The sequence below is a fragment of the Anomaloglossus baeobatrachus genome, chromosome 1 (genome assembly GCF_048569485.1).
Source record: "Anomaloglossus baeobatrachus isolate aAnoBae1 chromosome 1, aAnoBae1.hap1, whole genome shotgun sequence".
NCBI lineage: Eukaryota > Metazoa > Chordata > Amphibia > Anura > Aromobatidae > Anomaloglossus > Anomaloglossus baeobatrachus.
Window position 1 is genome coordinate 849,430,796 of NC_134353.1, and position 25,115 is coordinate 849,455,910.

The window sequence follows — 25,115 nt, forward strand, 5'->3', positions numbered from 1 at the left end:
ATCTGGTTTCGATTAAACCAAAAAAACAAAACTTTTTTCTTCCTTATGTGGCTCAGTTGGAAGGGGGTGGGGGGAGGTCCAAATCCCTTTTTTCTTTTCTTCTTGTGCGGGTGTATAACGTGTGATGTATATGTAAACCTGACTAGATTTACATGAGTATGAGTGAAGAAGCCGGGGTGTCAGGGGGAATGGGCCGCACAGTCTGGAGACGCCGGGCTCTGGGGGCTTTGCACTCCCAGTGTCCCCCTTATTTACTTACAAGTGCACTTCACAGCGTTCTGCCTGGGTTTCGGCAGTTTCCATTAGCATAGAAATGAAGAGGTGAGTTAATGATTCATTGGCACCAGCTGACCTGTGGAATAGCTCTGGACCATGAGGCAGCTCCAGTTTTGCTCATGTTTTCCCCCTGCATTCCCTCCTCTAATTTAATATTTACAGGCTGATCTGTCCACATGCCTGAGCGCCTGAAGAGAGCAAACGTTTACAGCCGTCCCTCCCCTGGGCAGAGGGGGCAATTTGATCCAGCTTTCTTCATTCCTGTATTTTACATCCTCTTGTGTGTTTCGGAGACGCTCGGGGGTCCGCATTGCTTCCTTCCTTCCACACAGGGACATGGATTCTGATTCAGACTCTCCGTTTAATTACTCCTGGCCATCTTTTCCCAAAATGAGAATTCACAGAAGAGCAACCAAGCAAGGTATAAGCAAACCTGTCTGCCATTCTTCTTCGAAAGTTGTCATCCACTGTATAGAAGTGGGGCCCCCATAACGCTGTACTGGAGATATGGGGGGGGGGGATGTTCGTTCTAGAATTGTAGTGCCTTTGTAATTTGACAGCCATCTAATGTCTATCTTGACCCCTTCATCTCTTTAAGGCAGGTGTTTGGACAAGCCTTTGTAGCATGGAGTGAATCCCCGGTAGCTGTATAGCGGTTGTATGTACATTGAGTTGCACTTGAAATGTTGCACGACCACTGGTTTCCTATGGCCGCCTGAAGTTTGGAGAATTGGTAACTTCCCATCATGTGATGATGGACTTAGTTTCTGCTGGTTCTCTCTTGATAATGCACATGACGTCCTTTTAAGCAATAATTGGGATGAAAGTAAAGGTGTATTTGTGTATATGGAGGACATGTGTCGGATCATTCAGCTTGTGTGGGTTTTTTTTTTCATGTGCACATACTTTTTCCTCCTATGTCGCTTCCTTATGTGCCATTTCTAATATTTTTCACTTTTTTATACGTGACATAATGGCTGGTGTGGATTCTACAACTGCTAGTAAAATACGCACGTGACTGGGCGTCCAGCATCTCATCTACCACCGTGGGGAGGGTGAAATCCATAGCACCATTTTAATCAGTAAGGCCTAGTTCACATTTCCAGTAATCCTCTGTTAGACTTAATTCACACGACCAGTCCGTTTATTTTTGTGCACCGCAAAACATGGATCCATGTATACGCAATTGCATCCGTCTGACAACCTCATCCGTTCCATGTTTCCGCAAAAAAAAGGTCAGTTTTCCATCCATGTGTTTCCGTTTTTTTCCGGACTGCAAAAAAAAAAAATGGAAGGTGGGAAGTGTCATAAATCCACCCAGGTCCCCATATACGGAAGCCTCATGAAAGTGCTTCCGTGTAACCTCCGTTTTTTTGCAGACCCACTGACTTCTGGTCCTCAATTTGAGGAAAAGAATGGGACATGTTCCAAAAAAAAGGAACGGACACGGATGACACACGGAAGCACTTTTGTGTGCCATCCGTTTTTACACAAAACACAAAGAAAACATGGTCTCTTAATTCAATTTGCAAAAAACGGAACGGGCCAGAAAAAACGGTACAGTCGTGTGAATGAGCCCTAAGAACAGGTCCTGCAGAGATCCATTAGCAAAAAAGTTGTCAGTTTTTAAGTAATTGATTTTAGCTGGATCCGTTTTTCTAACATTAGAGTGTATGGAAAATGGATCCGTTAACTGGTCGCTATTTATCCATCTGTTTTTCTTCCATTTGTAAAGGATCCGTTTTTTTTTCTTTCTTACTGGATCAGTTGTGAATGGAAGATAAATAGCGATCAGTTAATGGATCCGTTCTCCATAGACTCCAATATTAGAAAAACAGATCCAGGAAAACTCAATTATTTAAAAATGGCCAAAAAGTTCTGTCTGCGCAACTTTTTTTTTTGCCAATGGATCTCTGCAGGATCCGTTCTAATGGGTGATTACTATGACGTATGAACTGATTGCTGGCATCTGCAGAAGAAGCTACATGTGCGGGTTCACTCCACGCTCCTGGTGGAGAAGGCTTGGGAATGTTTGGAGTTGTACCAGGCGGAGTAATAAAATCAGCGAGGCACGAAGAGCAAGCGGCCGGAGCCAAAACAAAAGGCAGATTATAATTAAAAGTAATTTTTCACAGACACAAACATATAAGATTTCCTAGTATTAAAGGGAACCTGTCAGCAGAAATTTTGCACTAAACCTAAAAGCTTCCCCTTCTGCAGCTCGTGGGCTGCATTCTAGCAAGGTTCCTGTTGTTATTGTGCCCCCTTTTAGACCAAAATAAATACTTTATAAAGTGGTACCTTTTCCTATGCAAATCTTGTTAATCGTTCTCGGGGCGGGCTGTCTGGTGTCCGTTATTCTGCCTCCTGCTGCTTTACGCCGTCCCCCATCGCTGAATTTCATACCTCAGGACGCCGCCCAGTGCTCCCAAGGTCTCGCGCATGCGCCGTGCTACTTTAGCGGGACTGTGCAGTGTGACCGCTGGTGACGTGTTGCGCAGGCGTAAGATTATGGGCAGCGCTGTGATTTTCATCAGCAAGTACCCGCCCATAATCTCGTGCCCGCGCTTTCCCCTCTGCCTCCACCGTTCTGCGCAAGCGCTGGCCACATGAATCCACATCACCTCTTACCAAGATGGGAAAGAGGTGACGTGGGGTCATCTGGCCAGCGCTTGCGCAGAACGGTGGAGGCAGAGGGGAAAGCGTGGGCCCAAGATTATGGGCGGGTACTTGCTGATGAAAATCACGTAGCCGCCCATAATCTCACGCCTGCGCAACACGTCACCAGCGGTCACACTGTGCACAGTCCACAGTCCCGCTAGAGTGGCACGACGCATGCGCGAGACCTCGGGCGTACTGGGCGGCGTCCTGAAGTATGAAATTCAGCGATGGGGGACAGCGTAAAGCAGCAGGAGGCAGAATAACGGACACCAGACAGCCCGCTCCCGTGTACCATTAACAGGATTTGCATAGGAAAAGGTACCACTTTATAAAGTATTTATTTTTGTCTAAAAGGGGGCACAATAACAATAGGAACCTTGCTAGAATGCAGCCCACGAGCTGCAGAGGGGGAAGCTTTTAGGTTTAGTGCAAAATTTCTGCTGAAAGGTTCCCTTTAACTAATATAATACCTTTTCTTGTAACCCTCCCCTGCCCCAGCTATTTCCATGTGTTTGTGCTATCCTTCTGTCTTTTGCACTGATTGTTGTATATGTTGTTGTTGATTGTTTGCTGTTGTTTGTGTGCACCTTTTAACTGTCTTCATCGCTGTAACAGATAGTCGTGCAATGAGGAGTAAGCTGGCCCAGGACCCATCATGAGGGTCATTTAGGTGGTCCCGCTGTGTAGCATTTCTCCTATCCCCCCATTTGTAATCTTAGTTATGCCGGATTCACATAGCCGACATTCACAGTCTGAGCACTTATGAGACTGGGTCATCTTCGGGTCAGCAGATCCGTGACCGGTCCATACATGTCGGTCTGCACTCAGACCATGAATGTCAATTGTGTGAAGCCAGCTTTGGGCCGGGTTCAGATGAGTATATACCAGACCATCCTTCCCCCCCCCCCCCCCCATATGGTCATCTGTATGTACGTTTTCTACATCTGTACAGCATACGGGTTTTACATAAACAGCTTAATAAAGAATAAAGAACAAATTCAGTTTCCTACGTTAATCATTTTAATGGATTTCTGTAAAACGACTGGCATATGGATGGTAACATGTACAGTGTGTGATCCATATTTTACAAACCCATTAATTTATAATGTGCGAGTCTCACCCAAAACACAGATCAAAGTTGATGCTATTGTGGGGGTTTTTTTTATACACAAATTCCATCTTTCCACATTGGCTTGCATTGATCAGTGTGTTGTACATATACCTTTTTGTAAAGGACTCCACACAGACCATTTCCATGCACTAGTGAACAAAGCCTTTGGCAGCTTTATGTGTACACTGTGCATGGGCTGAAAGATGCCAATCAGAGGTGAGGGAGGGGTTACTCAGAGCTCAGCATTCAGATATCTGCTAGATCTGCAGCGGAGAAAACAGATTTTATAAAAATGCCAGCAATCATCCCAGTAACTGACACATCACTGGAATCAGGGTCTCTGCCATTACGTTATGCGGCTCTCTGATGGAGTAGTTAAAACCTGGAGAGAGATTCCCTTTTAAGTTTAAAATAAAAAAAAAAAGCGATCATTGATATGCGAAGGAGGGAGGACACGGTAGAGAAGAGACTGCACTGCATTGGGTGACTTAGTGACCAGAACGTCACGCTTACATAGTGTATTCCACAACCACTTACACCCAGTTATGAGCAGCTTTGTATAGCAGAATGTCCGCCCTGTGGCATAAAGCTGCAGCTACCAAAAGGCGCTGTGGTTTGGTAACGTGTATGTTTGCAGTGGCTGCGTGGTTTTGTAATGTGTCCGTTGGCAGTAGCTGTTCGGTTTTGCGTGCCGTTGGCAGTGACTTGTCTTGTTTTGTAATGTGTCCGTTTGCAGTGGCTGCGTGGTTTTGTAACGTGTCCGTCTGTAATGGCTGCGCGGTTCTGTAACGTGTCCATTTGCAGTGGCTGTGCGGTTCTGTAACGTGTCCGTCTGTAATGGCTGCGCGGTTCTGTAACGTGTCCGTCTGTAATGGCTGCGCGGTTCTGTAACGTGTCCATTTGCAGTGGCTGTGCGGTTCTGTAACGTGTCCGTCTGTAATGGCTGCGCGGTTCTGTAACGTGGCCGTCTGTAATGGCTGCGCGGTTCTGTAACGTGTCCATTTGCAGTGGCTGTGCGGTTCTGTAACGTGGCCGTCTGTAATGGCTGCGCGGTTCTGTAACGTGGCCGTCTGTAATGGCTGTGCGGTTCTGTAACGTGGCCGTCTGTAATAGCTGCGCGGTTCTGTAACGTGTCCATTTGCAGTGGCTGTGCGGTTCTGTAACGTGGCCGTCTGTAATAGCTGCGCGGTTCTGTAACATGTCCGTCTGTAATAGCTGCGCGGTTCTGTAACGTGTCCGTCTGTAATGGCTGCGCGGTTCTGTAACGTGTCCATTTGCAGTGGCTGTGCGGTTCTGTAACTTGGCCGTCTGTAATGGCTGCGCGGTTCTGTAACGTGGCCGTCTGTAATAGCTGCACGGTTCTGTAACGTGGCCGTCTGTAATAGCTGCACGGTTCTGTAACGTGGCCGTCTGTAATGGCTGCGCGGTTCTGTAATGTGGCCGTCTAATAGCTGCGCGGTTCTGTAACGTGTCCATTTGCAGTGGCTGTGCGGTTCTGTAACGTGTCCGTCTGTAATGGCTGCGCGGTTCTGTAACGTGTCTGTCTGCAATGGCTGCGCGGTTCTGTAACGTGTCCGTCTGTAATGGCTGCGCGGTTCTGTAACATGTCCGTCTGTAATGGCTGCGCGGTTCTGTAACGTGTCTGTCTGCAATGGCTGCGCGGTTCTGTAACATGTCCGTCTGTAATGGCTGCGCGGTTCTGTAACGTGTCCGTCTGTAATGGCTGCGCGGTTCTGTAACGTGTCCGTCTGTAATGGCTGCGCGGTTCTGTAACGTGTCCGTCTGTAATGGCTGCGCGGTTCTGTAACGTGTCCCTCTGTAATGGCTGCGCGGTTCTGTAACGTGTCCCTCTGTAATGGCTGCGCGGTTCTGTAACGTGTCTGTCTGTAATGGCTGCGTGGTTCTGTCACGTGTCCCTCTGTAATGGGTGCGTGGTTCTGTAACGTGTCCGTCTGTAATGGCTGCGCGGTTCTGTAACGTGTCCGTCTGTAATGGCTGTGCGGTTCTGTAACATGTCCGTCTGTAATGGCTGCGCGGTTCTGTCACGTGTCCGTCTGTAATGGCTGCGCGGTTCTGTAACATGTCCGTCTGTAATGGCTGCGCGGTTCTGTAACGTGTCCGTCTGTAATGGCTGTGCGGTTCTGTAACATGTCCGTCTGTAATGGCTGCGCGGTTCTGTCACGTGTCCGTCTGTAATGGCTGCGCGGTTCTGTAACGTGTCCCTCTGTAATGGCTGCGCGGTTCTGTCACGTGTCCGTCTGTAATGGCTGCGCGGTTCTGTCACGTGTCCGTCTGTAATGGCTGCGCGGTTCTGTCACGTGTCCGTCTGTAATGGCTGCGCGGTTCTGTCACGTGTCCGTCTGTAATGGCTGCGCGGTTCTGTCACGTGGCCGTCTGTAATGGCTGCGCGGTTCTGTAACGTGTACGTCTGTAATGGCTGCGCGGTTCTGTAACGTGTACGTCTGTAATGGCTGCGTGGTTCTGTAACGTGGCCGTCTGTAATGGCTGCGCGGTTCTGTCACGTGTCCGTCTGTAATGGCTGCGCGGTTCTGTCACGTGTCCGTCTGTAATGGCTGCGCGGTTCTGTAACGTGGCTGTCTGTAATGGCTGCGCGGTTCTGTCACATGTCCGTCTGTAATGGCTGCGCGGTTCTGTCACGTGGCCGTCTGTAATGGCTGCGCGGTTCTGTAACGTGTCTGTCTGTAATGGCTGCGCGGTTCTGTAACGTGTACGTCTGTAATGGCTGCGTGGTTCTGTAACGTGTCTGTCTGTAATGGCTGCGTGGTTCTGTAACGTGTCTGTCTGTAATGGCTGCGCGGTTCTGTAACGTGTCTGTCTGTAATGGCTGCGCGGTTCTGTAACGTGTACGTCTGTAATGGCTGCGCGGTTCTGTAACGTGTCTGTCTGTAATGGCTGCGCGGTTCTGTAACGTGTATGTCTGTAATGGCTGCGCGGTTCTGTAACGTGTCTGTCTGTAATGGCTGCGTGGTTCTGTAACGTGTCTGTCTGTAATGGCTGCGCGGTTCTGTAACGTGTCCCTCTGTAATGGCTGCGCGGTTCTGTAACGTGTCCCTCTGTAATGGCTGCGCGGTTCTGTAACGTGTCCCTCTGTAATGGCTGCGCGGTTCTGTCACGTGGCCGTCTGTAATGGCTGCGCGGTTCTGTAACGTGGCCGTCTGTAATGGCTGCGCGGTTCTGTAACGTGTCTGTCTGTAATGGCTGCGCGGTTCTGTCACGTGTCCCTCTGTAATGGCTGCGCGGTTCTGTCACGTGTCCGTCTGTAATGGCTGCGCGGTTCTGTCACGTGGCCGTCTGTAATGGCTGCGCGGTTCTGTCACGTGGCCGTCTGTAATGGCTGCGCGGTTCTGTAACGTGTCCGTCTGTAATGGCTGCGCGGTTGAGCGTGTGTCGTTGGCCGTTATCCGGTTTCTCTTCCCACCTTTTTTGCTTTAGTGTAGGTGCACTGGTGTTTATATACTGCTCTTTCTTTGTGACTTGGCACTGTTAGCGAGGGGTTAATCATTGCCTTCCTCTGTGTGTCCGGCAGATAGAATCATGTACAGTGTAGCCGGCTGCAGGAAATCTCTCCCAAAGCCTATGCTCCATCTTCATTATTGTTTCCAATCTCAAACCTGCTTTGATTAATTGTGTAGAATCTAATGGAAACAAGATCTGCTGGCCGGGCTGATGCGCTGCACACGGCGGCGGGGGGCACAGGAGTTACCTATTAGGCCGCCGCGCTGTTAGATCTCCGCCAGATGTTGTGGACATTTGTCTCGTTTTCTGAGTTTGCGTCATTCGGCTGATTACAGTTCCTGTGGCAGATCTAACATCCACTTCCTAACTAGTAAAGGCACAGAGCAGGGCCAAATAGTCACCGCTTTGTTTTCCACTCTGCGGGGGAATGAGCCTTCAGTAGAAAATGCTGCACGATATTTTGGGGGTCCCTGGTTCAGTGTGTACACTGACCAAATATTTTTTTCTATCTCTTAGAATTATTTATTTTATTTTTTGTTTTATATAATTAATGTTTTTTCATCAAAGTTTGGAGGTGAAGGTTTCGGCAGTATGGCACACCTATTAAAGGGAATCTGTCACCAGGTTTTTGCCACCTAATCTGAGAGTAGCATAATGTAGAGACCGAGACCCTGAATCCAGCGATGTGTCACTTACTGGGCTACTTACTGTAGTGTTGATAAAATCACTGATTAATCAGCAGTAGATTATCATTACAGGACTACTTGGCGTGCTGCAGGTAGTCCAGCATATTCATGAGCTCTGTATATCTGCTAGATCTGCAGCAGAGAAAACATTGGTTTTATCAAAATGACAGCAAACAGCTCAGTAAGTGACACATTGCTGGAATCAGGATCTCTGCCTCTACATTACGCTGCTCTCACATGGGGAGCAAAAACCTGGTGACAGATTCCCTTTAACATTGAGTCATGCAGCCAAACAAGGCACTGTAGAAGCATGATCAAGCCAAAAACACATACGGTCAGCTAGATATTGTCTGGCCTTACCCTTAAAAAGTTTCATCAGTGACACTGTGTGGGCCCATATATGCGAGCCAACCGCGGCCATTAAATGAGTGCTGATGACTGACTACACACAGGTCATTGATGGATCTACAAGACGACCATAAACCTGTGCGCACAGAACTATTGTTAATAGGATCATAGAATTCCTTTATTATCGGCCGCACGTCCTGTTTATGCAGGATGACTCACAAATGATTGTTGTTGCTGGGATGAATTATTCAATTACCCCACAAATGAGCATTTTTCTTGTTCGCATGGTGAATGCCGGCATCTTTGTTCAAACCTAACTGAAATATTACTTTTTTGTTTACTTTCCCTTTTTTGTGTGCAATTGCTCTAAATTGCACCAACGGTGTTGCAGTTCTATCTTGAGTATAGAAAGAAAAAACAAACAAAAACAAAAGCATCACGACTAGAGATGAACGGACTCGCAGATAACCGGGACGGCGGGTCTGTGTTATCTGGTTTTTAAAATCCGCTTCCGGGCCGGATTCCGGTCCCCATATAAGTCTTTGGGGACCAGAATCCGGCAATTAAAAATGTTGGTAGAGGGAATAGGAGAACGTGCTTTACTTCCGGGCCTCCGTCATGGCGATACACTGCTTGCAGGTCGAGCATTCATTTCCGGGGCTGATAATTAACCCTCACTGAAACGTAACTGCATTCTCCACCCACCGTCGCCTGTGATTGGTTTTAGTCAGACTCACCCCCACCCTGAGTGTCAGGGTGTCAGCTGACTGCTTCCAATCACAGGTGCTGTGTCCGTCTGTATCGTATAGTAAAAATAAATAAGCAAAAAAATTGGCGTAGGGTTCATCCGTATTATATCTAGCACAGACTCGCCTACGGCTACAGGCTGCAACCCCCAACCGTACGCTTATCTTGGCTGTGTCAAAATAACAAGAACCACGTGTTTTTTTTTTTTAATTATTTAAATAAATAATTAAAAAAAAGACGACTGACGTGCAGTCTCCCCCCCCCCCCCCTTATTTGGCAGTATCCAAGCCTAAACATAGCAGACTGGAGCCACCCGGGATTGTTGCAGCCTTTACATGCAATAAAGCTCAGCGCTTTATCCTGCTCTTTATCTGCCCGATTGCCCTGGTGTGGTGGCAGTCGGGAAAATTGCAGGGGTTAATAGCTCACAGCTGCCACTAAGCCATAGATTAGCAGTGTGGGGTCTATGAGACCCCAATTACTAATCTGTAAGGTAAAGTAAATAAACACAAGCACCAAAGATCTTTTATTTGACATAAAAGACAAAAAACACACTTTCATATTGAAAGGAAGGAAATCCAGCGCAATCCTTGGGGTATTTTAAAAAATTCAAATTTATTTGCAAAAATAGTTAAAATACAGTGGTGTGGCTGTAAATTGCAGGGGGGAGTATGCCTCGTAGAACTACGCGTTTCGACACATAGTCTTAGTCTTGTTCAAAAAACACGCTTTCACCAATTTATTAACCCCCAAAACACCCCTGCAGGTCCAATGTAATCCACATGAGGTCTCACGACGATTCAGCTTTGCTATATCTCAGTCACAGCACGCAATCATGGAACATGACTACCCGCTGTGAACTCCCGTCAGAGAATGAGCCACGATCAGCAATGACATCCCTCAGGTTAGCCGCGGTCACAGCAAAAAGGTTCCCACTGTCCTCCGTCTGCTATGAGCACAAATAACCTGAGCGACGTCATCGCTGATGTTCCATGATTGCGTGCTGTGACTCAAATGTAGCAGAGCTCAATCGTTGTGGGACCTCGTGTGAATTGCCGTCGGACCTGCAGGGGTGTTTTGAAGGGTAATAAAGTGGTGAAGACGGTTTATTTACTTTTACTTACAGATTAGTAATGGGGGGTATCTCATAGACGCCTGCCATTACTAATCTAGGGCTTTGTGACAGCTGTGAGCTGTTATTAACCCCTGCTATTACCTCGATTACCACTGCATCAGGGCAGTCGGGAAGAACCGGGTAAAGCGTCGGGCTTGTGTGGCGCCCTGGACAAGCCAGGACGTCACAGGTACAACAACACACCCCACACCCCGGCTAGGCACATCGAGGTCAAACACAAATCCTTGTTGCCTCCCTCCAGGGGCTGATGTCCACACCAGGGGTTGGCCCCACCCACCGAGGAGTTCACAGTCCTGGAGGCGGGAAAAGGAGTCAGATTAGTTTTGAGTTTTGGAGTTGGAGGAGTGAAGTGGCAGTAGAGGAAACTGTGTCCGGGTGCGTGGCCCGGGCACATACAGCAAGGTTGGCAGACGGTGGTGACAGTCTGCAGGAGAGGCTGATTTGAAGTGAACCGTAAGGACCGGGGACTGGCGGTGGCCCGCCGGTACCGGATCGGGGAGCGAAGAGAAGCCAGCACCATTCGGCAGGGCTTACGGACCCCGACCAGGCTAGGAGTCGCCGTAAAACCGGTCAAATCCGTTAGCGAAGGGAACCTCCGGGGTTTCCCAGCAGTCAAGACCCGATTGAAGGCAACAGCTCAAACCGTGAAGGGAAACACAGTCACCGCCAAGGCTACAGTTCCCAGGGCCAGAGCCTGCGGGCAAAAGGGGCTCCCTCAGCATCCATCCAAGCTGGGGAGTGGGTTACTGGTGGGAAGCCATTGGAACCGTGAACACAACACAGGTGCAGGGAAAGGCAGTCACCGCCAACCTACCGGGAGAACTACTGCAGCTGTCTGTGGGACCCGTCCATCCAGCCGTTTGTTTTACCGGAGACTTTGCATTCATCATTGGCTGAGTGAGTACCACCATGCCGTGCGGCACCGCGCTGCCCCCGCGACCCTGCACCTCACCAGGCCCCATAACCCGCCTGCTATCCCTCCCTCACCGGGCCCCGGGACAACCAACCCCCCTACCCACGGAGAGGAGAAAACAACATCCAAGCTGCTCCCTGTCACCGCTCCCGGGATCTTCGTCCAGAGCAGCGGTGGTGCCACAACCTCACCACAACCGTGGGTGGCGTCACGGACAATATCCCTAAACCAAACCACCCCCTTTCACTCACGGGCGAGGAGCGCCGCTCGAGTCCCCGGGATCCGACCCACCGCTCAAGCCACCGAGCAGCAGCAGCCGGACCCGAGCAGTGGGTGAGCGCAGCGTCCCCTCCCCGCCCGCGACACTTGTCTTATCTAATGGATGCGACTATCCCGGGCGGCAGCAGGCTACTATTTTTAGGCTTGGAGTGTCCAATATGCATGGACCTTCCCATTCTGAGAACTCCAGCCCCCAGCTGCCGGGCTCTATCTTGGCAAGCTATCAAAATAGGGGGGGGCCGCATGTTGTTTTTTTAAATAATGTATTTAAATAAGTAAAAATTGCCTGTGGTTCCTCTTATTTTGATACACAGCCAAGATAAGCGCACGGCTGGAGGCTGCAGCCTGTAGCTGTATGCTTTATCTGTACTGGGTATCATAATATGAGGGGACCTTACGCCAAATATATTATCTATTTTTATACCGCGAAACTGACCCGTAGACAGCGCCTGTGATTGGTTGCAGGCCAACGCTGTCAAACAGGCTGGGGACGTGTCTAACTGTAACCAATCACAGACGCTAGGCCGGCCAGTGAGCATGGAAAGCAGTGCATATGGATGAGCCTAATGAGCGGCCCAGGAAGTGAAGAAGAGGCTGCGGGAGCAGTGTACAGCCGCTGCCACACTGTCTCCGTTTTGTAGCCTGTTTAATTTCTTTTAGGTTTAGTTCCCACAATGAGTTTTTGACGCTGCTTATTTTCATTGCACAAAAAATGCAGTCTCTCACAGTTCCTGCAAAGTGGATGGAACGTATGGAAATCTGTGTTTTTTGTTGTTTTTTTTTTTTTATTTGCTCTGTGTAAACTGACCTGCAGCCTATAGTGCTTGTTTCACATACAGTATGTAACGTCAGTTGCTTTTGGGAGTTTTCTGTGTCTTTGTTTTTGTTTTTTTTTAACTATAGACTTACATTAGATGCAGGAAATCTGCTGGTAACAAAAGCTAATGTATTTTTAGTGCATTTTCGCTGTGGAAATACACCAAAAATGTAGTCCACACATGAGTATCAATATAATGTTGTCAAAACCAAATACCAGGAAGTATCAAAACCAGAGTACAGTAGCTTAATTTAAAGCATAACACACCAAAATTAAACAAAAAATGCAGCTTCAGCGTACGTAGAGATCAAAAGTTCTAATTGGGCTCCCCCACGAGCGATACCTCTTTTATGGCCATTATAGAGAGTGATGATCTCAAAAAATGCCTCCACATGCTGTGCATGGTATTCTCACAGTGAATCCTCCCACATTTTCACCCCACACACATACAGTATAGAATGTGACGACTCCATAGTGCAAAAGTGTGATGACCCCAACGTGCTCCTCCTAGTGTGATATTCCCATAGTCAACCACCCCCCATAGTATCATCACCTCCACCCAGTATAGTGGCCTATCTGTTTGATACAGCCACTGACAGTGTTTTGACTCCCACTAACAGTGTTTTGACTCCCACTAACACCCCACTCAACTCCATAAAATGGCACCCATCAGCCCCTCACTCAGTATAATACCACCTCAGCCCTTCACTAGGTATAATGACCCAAGTAGCCCTCCACTTAGTATTATAGCCCCCACCAGCAACCCATTCAATATTATGACCCCAATCTGACCCCCACTCAGTATTATTAGCCCCATCATCCCCCTATTCAGTATGCTTGCCTCCCCTCTCCCAGTTCCCCATTCAGTATGATTGGCCCCACGAGTCCCACCATTTAGTATGAATGGCCCCCACCAGCCCGGCCATTCAGTATGATTGGACCCCACTAGCCCCGCCATTCAGTATGATTGGCCTCCACTAGCCCCACCACTAAGTATGTTTGGCTCCCACCAGCCCCTCCATTCAGTATGATTGATTGGGCCCCACCAGCCCCGCCATTCAGTATGATTGGCCCCACACTAGCCCCGCCATTCAGTATGATTGATTGGACCCCACCAGCTCCGCCATTCAGTATGATTGCACCCCACCAGCCCCGCCATTCAATATGATTGGCCCCCACCAGCCCCACCACTAAGTATGTTTGGCCCCCACCAGCCCCGCCATTCAGTATGATTGGGCCCCACCAGCCCCGCCATTCAGTATGATAGTCCACACATTTACGGACTTAAAAAACACTATTCACCTTGCCCCATTCCCCCGGTGTGCTGCTCTGGTCTGTGCAGTGTACGTACACAGGCTTCAGTACCGCTGGTGCAGTGTAGTGATGTCATTGCGCCTTCAGTGCAGTCTCAGACTCGCCAGCACAGGCTGAATGGTGGATCATGGAGCCCGTATCTGATCTGATTTTTATGCACATAATGACTTATAATGAGTCTGATCCTGGATACGGATTACAGTAGTGCATGCTGCACTTTGTTTCTCTGCAGACCATCGATACGTGTGTAAAAATGTTCATGTGACCACCACATTGCCTTGGTCAGTGCGCTGTCCGTGTGCTTACATACACACAGCGCACTGACATTTAATAAGTTCCTCAGAACGAGCCCTTGGTAGTAGCCTCCGTACCAGCCATAACACGATGTCTCTCTGGTGGACGGTTGGTATGTGCTGTTCCCCCGCGTGGGGTGGTTAAACATTAACCCTCGGTCACACCGCTGGGGGTATTGCTGTTGTGGTGATCTCTTACTAATGCTGTAATGCGATGTTCTATTCCACGTGTGTACCGGGAATCGTTTGCAAATGAAACAATATCAAATGATTATTGTGATTGTGCAGTCAGAAAACAGACAGGAAGTGGAGCTAAGAAATTTATCTTAAAGGCAAAGTACATTGTAAATAGTTTTCAACTGTACATTTTCTGCATTTATTATTGTTCGTTTTCCAGTCTCTAGAATGATCGATCATATAGGCTAAAGGGAATCTGTCATATCCCAAACAGTATTAACCTGCAGATATAGGGTTAATCTGCAGGTCAATAGTGTTCAAATGCTGTCCATGTGCCACGTGGTGCCCAGTTGAAAATAGGCGTGATTTCTCCCTGCATCCGCTAGCTTTCAGTCACATAGATGTGCCTAGAGCGGATCCAGTAACTGCTGGGTACACAGCGAGCGGCAGCAGCATGGGCGGCACCGTGGGGTCTTGGATTAAAATCCCACCAAGGACAACGTATACAATGAGTTTATGTTCTTCTTGTGTTATAGGATTTCCTCCGGGTACAAAAGTTTCTTCCCACACTCCAAAGACTGATATAGATTGTGAGCCCCATTGAGGACAGTGATGATCATATCTGTAAAGCGCTGCGGAATATGATGGCGCTATATAAGCAAAGTATAATAAATAATAAAAACTGTAAGCTACAGTTGTCTCTGCAGTGCAGTGAGCTGTCAACCACAGTGTCGGGGCGTGCTTAAAGCTGCCATTTACTATGTACTGACCGGTGACTATAGCCACTCCACGCTCACCTCTTAGACTGAAAGCCTCCTGGGAGAAAATTAATTAATTTTTCACTTTCAGTAAGGCGGCCAGGCAGCATTATAACGATAACGCTATTTACCTCTAGTTTACCCCTATATATGCAGGTTGGTAGCGTTTAGAGATATGACTTTTCCTTTAAAAAACCTCTTCAGAAAGGAAGAGGACTTGTACTATAGTGCTATGTATGGGACGCAGCAATCGTATAACTCAATATCGACCTCTTTGGCTATGTGTGCACGTTGCCTTTTTTTGTGACCATAAAGATGCGGCATTTTTGGCCACTAAAAAACGCACAAAAACGCACCCGCGGTAAAAAACGCATAAAAAAGCATGCGTTTTTGCCCATTTTACCACGTTTTTTGCCGCTTTTTCGTTGCTGCGTTTTTTCCAATGCATTGCAAGGGTGACAAGCGCTGGCAAAAACACACAGAATTGACATTTTGCATCTTTGTGATCACCACAAAACGCACCCGCGGTAAAAAAAACACGGCAAAAAACGCATGCGTTTTTTCTCACTGCGTTTTTATGTGTTTTTTAAAGATTGTTAAGGAAAAAAAAAGGCTGATGTCATTTCCTCCTTCAATATGTTCTTCATTCTCCACTAGTGTATGCAGGAGAGCAGACAGCTGCAGAACTACAAGGCTCAGCATGTTCCATCCAGGACTGTATGCTGGAGGGAGAGGCAGGGGGAGCAGAACTACAAGGCTCAGCATACTCCATCCACTAGCGTATGCAGGAGAGCAGACAGCAACTGCAGAACTACAAGGCTCAGCATCCTCCATCCAGGACTGTATGCAGGAGTTTTGCCCCCCCCCCAAAAATTACGTGGGCTTCGCCATATTTTTGTATGCTAGCCAGGTACAGCAGGCAGGTATGGGCTGCCCCCAACCCCCAGCTGCCTATTTGTACCTGGCTGGGAACCAAAAATATAGGAAGCCCCTTTTTTTTTTTTTTTTTTTTAAATTTATTTCATGAATTTCGTGAAATAATTAGAAAAAAAAAATGATGTGGGCTTCACCCAATTTTTGAGTCCAGCCAGGTACAACTAGGCAGCTGGGGATTGGAATCCGCAGTGCAGGATGCCCAAGCTTTCTGGGCACCCTTGCTGCGAATTGCAGTCCGCAGCCACCCCAGAAAATGGCGCTTTCATAGAAGTGCCATTTCTGGCGCTGTATCCAACTCTTCCAGCTGCCCTGATGCCGGGTGGCTCGCTGGGTAATAATGGGGTTAGGGCTAGCTGTATATTATCAGCTGGCCCTAACCCCGAAATTCATGGTGTCATGCCAATATTGGACATGGCCACCATGTTTTTCTAGTAAAGATAAAAAAAAAAAACACAACACACAGAAAAATATTTTTATTAGAAATAAATCACAACACAATTAGTGACTCCATCTTTATTGAAGTAAAGAACCCCCCCTCCGCAGTAATCCTAGGTCAAGAGTCCCGCGCAGTCCAATCTGGATCCAATATCATCTGATCGGTTTGCTGGAAGGCAAAGCGATCAGATGATGTGTCAGGTTCAAGGACCTGAATCACATCACACAGCAGCTGATTGTATAAAAGCTGTTTATAGAATCAGCTGATGCATCAGTGCAAAAAATCCCAACAAACTACACACGTCCATGCTGACTCCCGTCTGATCGCTGCAGGAGCTGCCAGTAATCAGCTGATAGTCTCCTGACGGCATCAGCTGATCGTTTTTAAGCCGGCCGGGCGGTAAAAAGCCGGTGTCACCGCGAGACGTACGATCAGCTGATGCGTCAGGTGACCGCATTAGGTGATCACCGCCAGGTTCTGCAGCTATCGGACGTGCCCGGGATTCAGCACACTGCCGGAGCGGGGGTGGCGGTACCAGGAGAGTAGCTGGGAGCGGACATGGCACCGGGAGTCTGCAGACAGGTGACTATGACTTTTTTTTTTTTCTATTGTTCACTTTTGTTTTCGCAGCTGCTTCCACCTTCCGCCCGGTCATGGCGCAGGACGGGAGCGGACATGGCGCTGGACGGGAGGTGGAAGCAGCGTTGGCGGTACCGGGAGGATTCATGCTTCTGTGTTTACCTACAGAAGGAATCTTCTTCCTGTACATGTCACTTTTGTACCCACCCCTTGCGTTTATAGCTGCGTTTTTAGTCATAGAAATGCATTAAAACCCAGCTATATTTGCAATTTGCGTTTTTCATTGCATTCTTGAACATCTCATTGAACTCAACGGGTGGAAAACGCAGTGAAAAACGCAAAAATAATTGACATGCTGCGTTTTTGTGCTGCCCACAAAAACGCAACTAAAAAAAAACGCTGTGTGCCGACAGCAAAAATGAAAACTCATAGACTTTGCTGGGGAAGCAAATTACTGCAGTTTTCTGAGCAAAAACGCCGCGAAAAACGCACCATGCGCACATAGCCTTGATGGGCTTTGCCATATGTCAAAGGACTTGACACTCTCCATAAGAAACATTAGCTCTTAGGCTGCGGTCAGGCAACCATAGATTCTCTTATGGGAGGGAATCGGGCTGATTATGCTAATGACCCTGATCAGAGTTTGATCTGAGTGTCGGCTTTGTGTTATTTCATTCTCTCAGATAAGAGAATCGGAAAACGCTCTTAGGAGGAGAACAAAAGTTCTCAATCTCCTCCATTTCATGAGTCTGCGAAATTTGTCCAAGTACTGTCCAATGATTTCCACACTCCCATAGACTTGAATGGGCACCCGCCATGCACTTTACGCTGCAAGCTTTTTACTGATGAAGGGCAAATACCTGAAACAGGTGTCTGTAAATGGAGTTTCTGAATCCGCTTCTTACCCTAAGTCATGTGGCAAGGCTGGTCAAAGGATCGATATTAACTTTTAGGATTGCTACATCCAATAGGGGGAACTAGAGTTTTAGTCCTCTTCATCGTTGAAGAGAATACTTGCATACTTAAATTCTGGAGGGAGCATTGGATAGCCTAGAAGTCTCCTTGTGCTATCTTGGCACTCTTCACAAGGAGGAAATGTTACTACTTGGGATAAAATGCACAGGTAATCTCACGGATCAATTGAAAACCACTTCACGCTTTGTTTATGAAAAATGCTGTTTTATTAGCATATGTACTTATCTGTTCTTGAGGCACAGAATTAGCCGCTTTAATATGTGTATGTACATTACATAGCTCATAGTATGTCCCTCTCCCCATTAGGGAAGTTTCCCAAAAGGCCCAGTTATCCAGGCGACTGAAAGGGAGAGGTGATAGCTGATGTGTAGGAGCAGATAACTCAACAACCTATCCCCCAAAAAATGGGGTCACCTCGCCTATCTGACTGCTGGGTGTCATTAAGCAGACTTTGCTTAAGTATGGGTGGCGCTTACAGGCCATTGGGAAAAAATGTAATTCGTTTCCTTCCTTCTGGATAAGAATATTTTTTTTTCATACCTAAAATGTTAATGACACCTTGACATATTTTGACATATCCTTTTGATTTATTATGGATCCATTATTGTTTTCCAATCTGACCTTCGAAGAAAAGTAAAGTGTGCAGAGACCCATAGGGTGGGTTACATGACCTTCACTGACAGCAGCAAAGTTTTAGTTCAGAAAAGGTATGCATGCATTAGCGGTATCTGTGACCGCGTGCTGCAGGAATCGTTCTATTCATTACAGTCTCTCATTTTGTACTTAGGATCTTAAAGTGCTGTATTCAGCCTCTAAACTCTCCGCGGACTATTCTTCCTATAAAGGGATCACTTTAAGTGCCTCTTCATTAACATCTCTTATCTACGTGTGGCCCTATCCTCTCCCATGACACAGCAATCTGCACCTAAATGGAACAGCTAATCCCCCATAGAGATCCTATTCCTGGCAGCTGAGACTACAGTGAATTCTGCTCTCCTAGTGATTCATTCAAGCATAAAAGGTGCTCGACTCTTCCCAGTGCATTAGTTACATCCAAGACGCTGCTATGTGCTTCTTACAAAGGCAAACTCCACTTCAGCCTCCTTATACTAAAAGCCAATGTGCCTCTAAACTAGAAGTGCACAACCTGCGGGCCGGGGGCGACATGCGTCCCATGATGCCATTCTGTGCACCCCAACCATCTCCGACTATGGGGATAGCTGCACTCATTGCATGGTTTTCTTGATAAATTTTTTGTCGCATGCAAAGTAGGGAAACAGGCTCCTGTTTTTCTACAATAGTGGAAATTGAAGAAACTGAACCTTCACTTATTAGATTATGGCATATACAGTACTAGTGTCCAGAGGTATAGTGCAGGGGTGGGCAATTAATTTTCCCATGCGGCCGCATTAGAAATTGGGATGGTTTTAGAGGGCCGGGCTAATATAATTAACTCCGTTCTACCCAATAATATATATACTATCCCTTCATAAACAAACAGTAACTTAAATAATACAAAGATGCAATGAAAATATGGAGGTCAGTGGGGGGCATAGACATTACTGGGGCCAGTGGAAAATACATTCTGGCCCTGGTGGCCTATGAAGCATACATTCTGGCCCTGGTGGCCTATGAAGCATACATACTGGCCCTGGTGGCCAGTGGAGCATACGTACTGGCCCTGGTGGCCAGTGGAGCACACGTACTGGCCCTGGTGGCCAGTGGGGCACACATACTGTCATTGGTGGCCAGTGGGGCACACATACTGTCATTGGTGGCCAGTGGGGCACACATACTGTCATTGGTGGCCAGTGGGGCACACATACTGTCATTGGTGGCCAGTGGGGCACACATACTGTCATTGGTGGCCAGTGGGGCAAACATACTGTCCCTGGTGGCCTATGGTGCATACATACTGACAGTGGTGGCCTGTGGGGCATACATACTGGCCCTGGTGGCTTGTGGTGCATACATACTGACAGTGGTGGCCAGTGGGGCATACATACTGACAGTGGTGGCCAGTGGGGCATACATACTGACAGTGGTGGCCAGCGGGGCATACATACTGGCAGTGATGGCCAGTGGGGCATACATACTGTCAGTGGTGGCCAGTGGGGCATACATACTGTCAGTGGTGTCCAGTGGGGCATACATACTGGCAGTGGTGGCCAGTGGGGCATACATACTGGCCCTGGGGGCGCTGAGGGCACAGGCAGGCAGCACTGCAGCAATAGAGCCTGAGGGCTCCTCTGGCTGCCTTCTCTGAGTCCCCTGTGTCTGCTTCGTCTATTGCAGGCACAGGAGGGACCTGAGATGACACAAGTGCTGCTCCCCTGCTCCCTCCTCCTGCAGACACTCTGCACTCTCCCTACTGCTACTGGTGCACTTACCTCAGTTGCAGAACTGACGTTTTTGAAGTGACCGCTGTGGAGATGAGCCGGTCACATGTGAGGATCCTGGGTAGAAGGGGCAGGCGAAGGGGGCATGGCCAGCATCGAGAGAGCAGCAGGAGGGGACAAGGAAGGCATCCGAGGAGTGTGTGTGTCCAGCATTGAGGAGGCGTGGATGACCGCAAAAGGGGCGTGGCTAGCAGCATAGATGCCATAGAAGGCATCCAGAGAAAGGGGCATGACTGGCAGCAGGAGGGGGCGTGGCTGGCAGAGTGTGGGGGCGTGGCAGCTGCTTATCACTGCACTGCGGGATACATAGCCCCGCTCTCACTGCCAGGAGCTGAGGCATATATTTCAGGCCACGCCTCCAACTCTCAGCAAGACGGGCTGGCCGGTCACAGAAAGTAGGTGGGCCGGATCCAGCCCGCAGGCCGCCCCTTGCCCCGGTCTGCTATAGTTGGTTACGGGGTTTACAGTCACACCCTATCCCTGGTGTTATAAGCTTTATAGTGAGCATAAATCACATCCTGACACAGATACACAATACACGCTGCTACCACTCATCAAACATATGGGGTGAGGAGTCCCCAAAATATACTACTGCTAGAGCTGATCGAATCTACCAAAACCCGGGACTGGCGGATCACTGCCGGATTGAAAAAAAATTCAGATCCGCTCCGGATTCCGGTGGTCATATAAGTCTATGGGGACCAGATTCCATAGATTAAAAACGTTTACGGAAGGGACAGGGGGGTAGGAGCGTGTGCGGTGTACTCACCCGAGGCTGTGTCATGGCAGCAAACTCCTTCCGGATCATGCTTTTCCCTTCCAGAGCCGACAATTCAATATTCATTGTTTTGCCCGCTCACCAGTGCATGTAATTGGTTGCAGCTAGACGCGCCCCCACCCTGCGTGTCAGCATGTCAGCTGACTGCAACCAATCACAGGCGGCAGGACGGTGGCGGGGAAAGCAATGCAAGTGTCTGCAGGTCAGTATTGTGAGCGTGCATGTCTTTCAGAAACACATGCACGTTCCTGTCAGAAGTGTTTGGCTGTGCCGGTGATGCCCTGTTAGACTCGTACAAGTCTGACATGACATCAGCCGGCACAGCCTGCTGTCTCTGAGCAATGAGCGTGCATGTACCTAGAAACACATGCACGCTCCTGTCAGAAGTGTGCGCAGCTGTGTCGGTGATGCGGCTTTTTTTTATTATTTAAATAAGTAATTAAAAAGAAAAAACGATGTGCGATCCCCCTAATTTTCATCCCCAGCCATGATAATGCCGGCTGGAGGCTGGTAATCTCAGCCCGCAGCCGCCCAGTATTGCTGCATCTATTAAATGTGACAATAACGGTGCAATACCGGCTCTTCTCGATTGCCCTTGAGCGGTAATACGGAGTTAATAGCAGCGCACAGTTACTACTAAAACCCTAGGTTAGTGATAGCACAGGCGTCTATGAGATACCTGCATCACACTAAACTGTAAGTGAATGTAGATAAACACAGACACAGCAAAAAATCCTTCATTTGGAATAAAATACAAAACACGCCCCCTCCTTCACCTCTTTATTAACCCCCATCACCCTGCAGCTCTGGTGTAATCCACACTAGGTCCCACGCCGCTTCAGCTCTGTTACATAACTCAATCAGTGGCCATAGAGCATGACCGCTGGATGTGCAGACAATGATTGAGCCATGATGACTGCACGGCAGGCAGATACTGTCACAGGCTGGGGGCGCAAGTGCCTGCAACCAATCACCGATGAGAGGACGGCCGGTGGGCTGGGAAACATGGAAAGCTGTGTGTATACGATGCACAGTACAGGAACTGAATGCGCGACCTGGAAGCAGTGTGCCGCCATGACACCGAGTCTCCGTAAATATGGAAGTTTTTTTATTTCTGTTTTTCTTTATTTTTCAATTATTTTCCATAGTGCCGGATCGTGCTCCCAGAAATCTTTGAACCTGCGCGAATCCAGACTTTTACAGTTCGTATCCGCTCAGCCCTAACTACTGCCTTTCAATCAACAGGGTCACACACACTCTGAAAGGCTATGGATTCTTTAGCTCATCCAAGGATTACGCTTATTAGGGTACTTTCACACTTGCGTTAATTTCCTTCTGTCACAATCCGCCCTTTTGGAAAACAGCGGAATCCGTTAACGGATTCCGCTGTTTCCCATAGACTTGTATGGATGACGGATTGTGCCAAAAGTACCTGAGTTGCTTCCGCTGGCCAACGCTGCGTTGCGTCCGCCAGGCGGAAGGAATGCAGCATGTAACGTTTTTTTGAGCGGCGGAATCCTCTCTTTTTCACTGCGCATGCTCATCTTTTTTTTTTTTTTCAATCACAGAAACTTTATTTTGTCTCTCGGTGGCCGAACATTCAGCTGAGCGCCCGGATGCCGGCATGTGAGAGCTCTCAGCTTAGCGCCTGGCTGCCGGCATGTGAGAGCTCTCAGCTGAGCGCCCGGCAGCTGACATGTGAGAGCTCTCAGCTGAGCGCCCGGCCGCCGGCATGTGAGAGCTCTCAGCTGAGCGCCCGGCAGCTGGCATGTGAGCGCTCTCAGCTGAGCGCCCGGCCGCCGGCATGTGAGAGCTCTCAGCTGAGCGCCCGGCCGCAGGCATGTGAGAGCTCTCAGCTGAGCGCCCGGCCGCCGGCATGTGAGAGCTCTCAGCTGAGCCCCCGGCAGCCGGCATGTGAGAGCTCTCAGCTGAGCGCCCGGCAGCCGGCATGTGAGAGCTCTCAGCTGAGCGCCCGGCCGCCGGCATGTGAGAGCTCTCAGTTGAGCGCCCGGCCGCCGGCATGTGAGAGCTCTCAGCTGATCATTCACAATAGTCTGCTGCCGGTAAAACTGTAAAGAAGGGGAAAAAAAAAAGCTTTCCGTTGTTTTGTACGATCCGTTGCATCCGTTGTGCCATTATATGAAACGCATCCGTTGCATCCGTCACACAACGCAATGCAACAGATGCCGTTCAACGCAAGTGTGAAACTAGCCTTACAGAGACTATGGTTCTGTTTTGTTTTGCTGTGAGAAGAAAACAAATATAAAGTGCGTGTACAGATACGTGATATTCACACAACTGCTCTGTATCTTCCAATACTTCTATTGATTTATTGAGTACTTTTTCTCTCACTTTTTGAAGATTCATAGCGTTAAAGGGAATCTGTCACCAGGTTTTTGCTCCCCCATCTGAGAGCAGGATAATGTAGAGTCAGAGACCCTCATTCCAGAGATGTGTGACTTATTGGGCTGTTTGCTGTCATTTTGATAAAATCAATGTTTTCTCTGCTGCAGATCTAGCAGTTATACAAAGCTCATGACTATGTTGGACTACCTGGCAGCACGTCAAGTAGTCCTTTAATGCTAATCTATAATATGCTACTCTCAGATTAGGTGGCAAAAACCAGGTGACAGATTCCCTTTAACTCATTGTTGGTGGATCTTCTACCATCCACAGTACCGCACCATAATGGCTAATATTTGGGTAATTTACAGCCCTCTGTTTGCTATCTCTTTTTATTTAGTTATTGACTTTGCGTCTATGTAAGTTACCCTTTATTTGTGCTGGTTATATAATGCCCCATACGTCTGGGTATAAGGTGGTCACATTATGGTGTTAGAAAATGCTTCTTTTACAAATAATGCATTGCATTGTGTCTTGTGTAATGTAATGATGTGCATACATTCAGAGATCTATTGCTGATGCTTCTCTGGTGCCCCACCAGACAGTCACTAGTTGTAGTGTTGTGGTCAGTAAATGGCAGTAATGATCACACTTTAAGGTGACACAATATCAATTAAGTGAAGTTCATGGAGGCCACTTGGCAGACAGCAATGCACCAGCACAGCGACACTGCTGTTTGTGAAAGAATTCACGGGACTGGGAAACCCCTTTAAAGTTGATTCATGAAGACCAATTCTTCTGAAAAATTACACAAGAAATAACACTATTTCTGACATTTATATACCTTATATCCTGCATTTTCTTTTTCTAATATTCAGCGTTCTCTGAGCTAGTGGGTGGAGACTTATGTCTCCTATACACAGCACACACTCTGTGTAGCACATATTTTAGAAGCGGTAACATGAGCAGATTATACAGCAGTGCTGATCGGAATAGCTGTGAATTCAGCTGCAGATTAACACATACAAACCTGTGTATGTCCCTCTCTTTCTCTCTGGTTTTATTACCTTATCCTCCCCTTACCTAAAGGTGGTGTCACACATAGCGACGCAGCAGCGTTCACGACCAGCGATCTGACCTTATAAGGATCGCTGCTGCGTCGTTACATGGTCGCTGGTGAGCTGTCAAACAGGCAGATCTCACCAGTGACCAGCCCCCAGCCAGCAGCGATGCGTGGAAGCGTAACTAAGGTAAATATCGGGTAACCAAGGAAAGCACTTCTCTTGGTTCCCCGATATTTACCTTAGTTACTAGCGTCCGCCGCTCTCACGCTCCCTGTTCCCTGCACTCCTAGCCAGAGTACACATCGGGTTAATTACCCGATCTGTACTCCAGCTATGTATGCAGGGAGCAGGGAGCCGGCACTGGCAGTGTGAGAGCAGCGGACGCTAGTAACTAAGGTAAATATCGGGTAACCAAGGAAAGGGCTTCTTGGTTACCCGATGTTTACCGTGGTTACAGCTTACCGCAGGCTGCCAGACGCCGGCTCCCTGCTCGCTTCAGTTCGTCGCTCTCTCGCTGTCACACACAACGATGTGTGCTTCACAACGGGAGAGCGACGAGCAAAAAATGAAGCAGGACATTCAGCAACGACCGGTGACATCACAGCAGGGGCCA

The 25,115-nt window shown here is 48.2% G+C and overlaps 1 protein-coding gene across 3 annotated transcripts in view; it reads left to right on the forward strand.

The window, feature by feature from the left end:
• Positions 1–25,115, forward strand: part of ARHGEF28 (Rho guanine nucleotide exchange factor 28) — a 345,613-nt gene that overhangs the window by 186,273 nt on the left and 134,225 nt on the right. Inside the window, exon 1 of one of the 3 annotated variants that reach the window (XM_075325333.1) lies at positions 600–697. The exons of the other annotated variants lie outside the window; for them this stretch is intronic. Coding sequence (XP_075181448.1) covers positions 613–697 — 85 coding nt within the window. The 5' untranslated portion in view covers positions 600–612. Of the gene's footprint in view, positions 1–599; positions 698–25,115 lie in introns of those variants that run through there. 3 annotated transcript variants of the gene reach the window in all.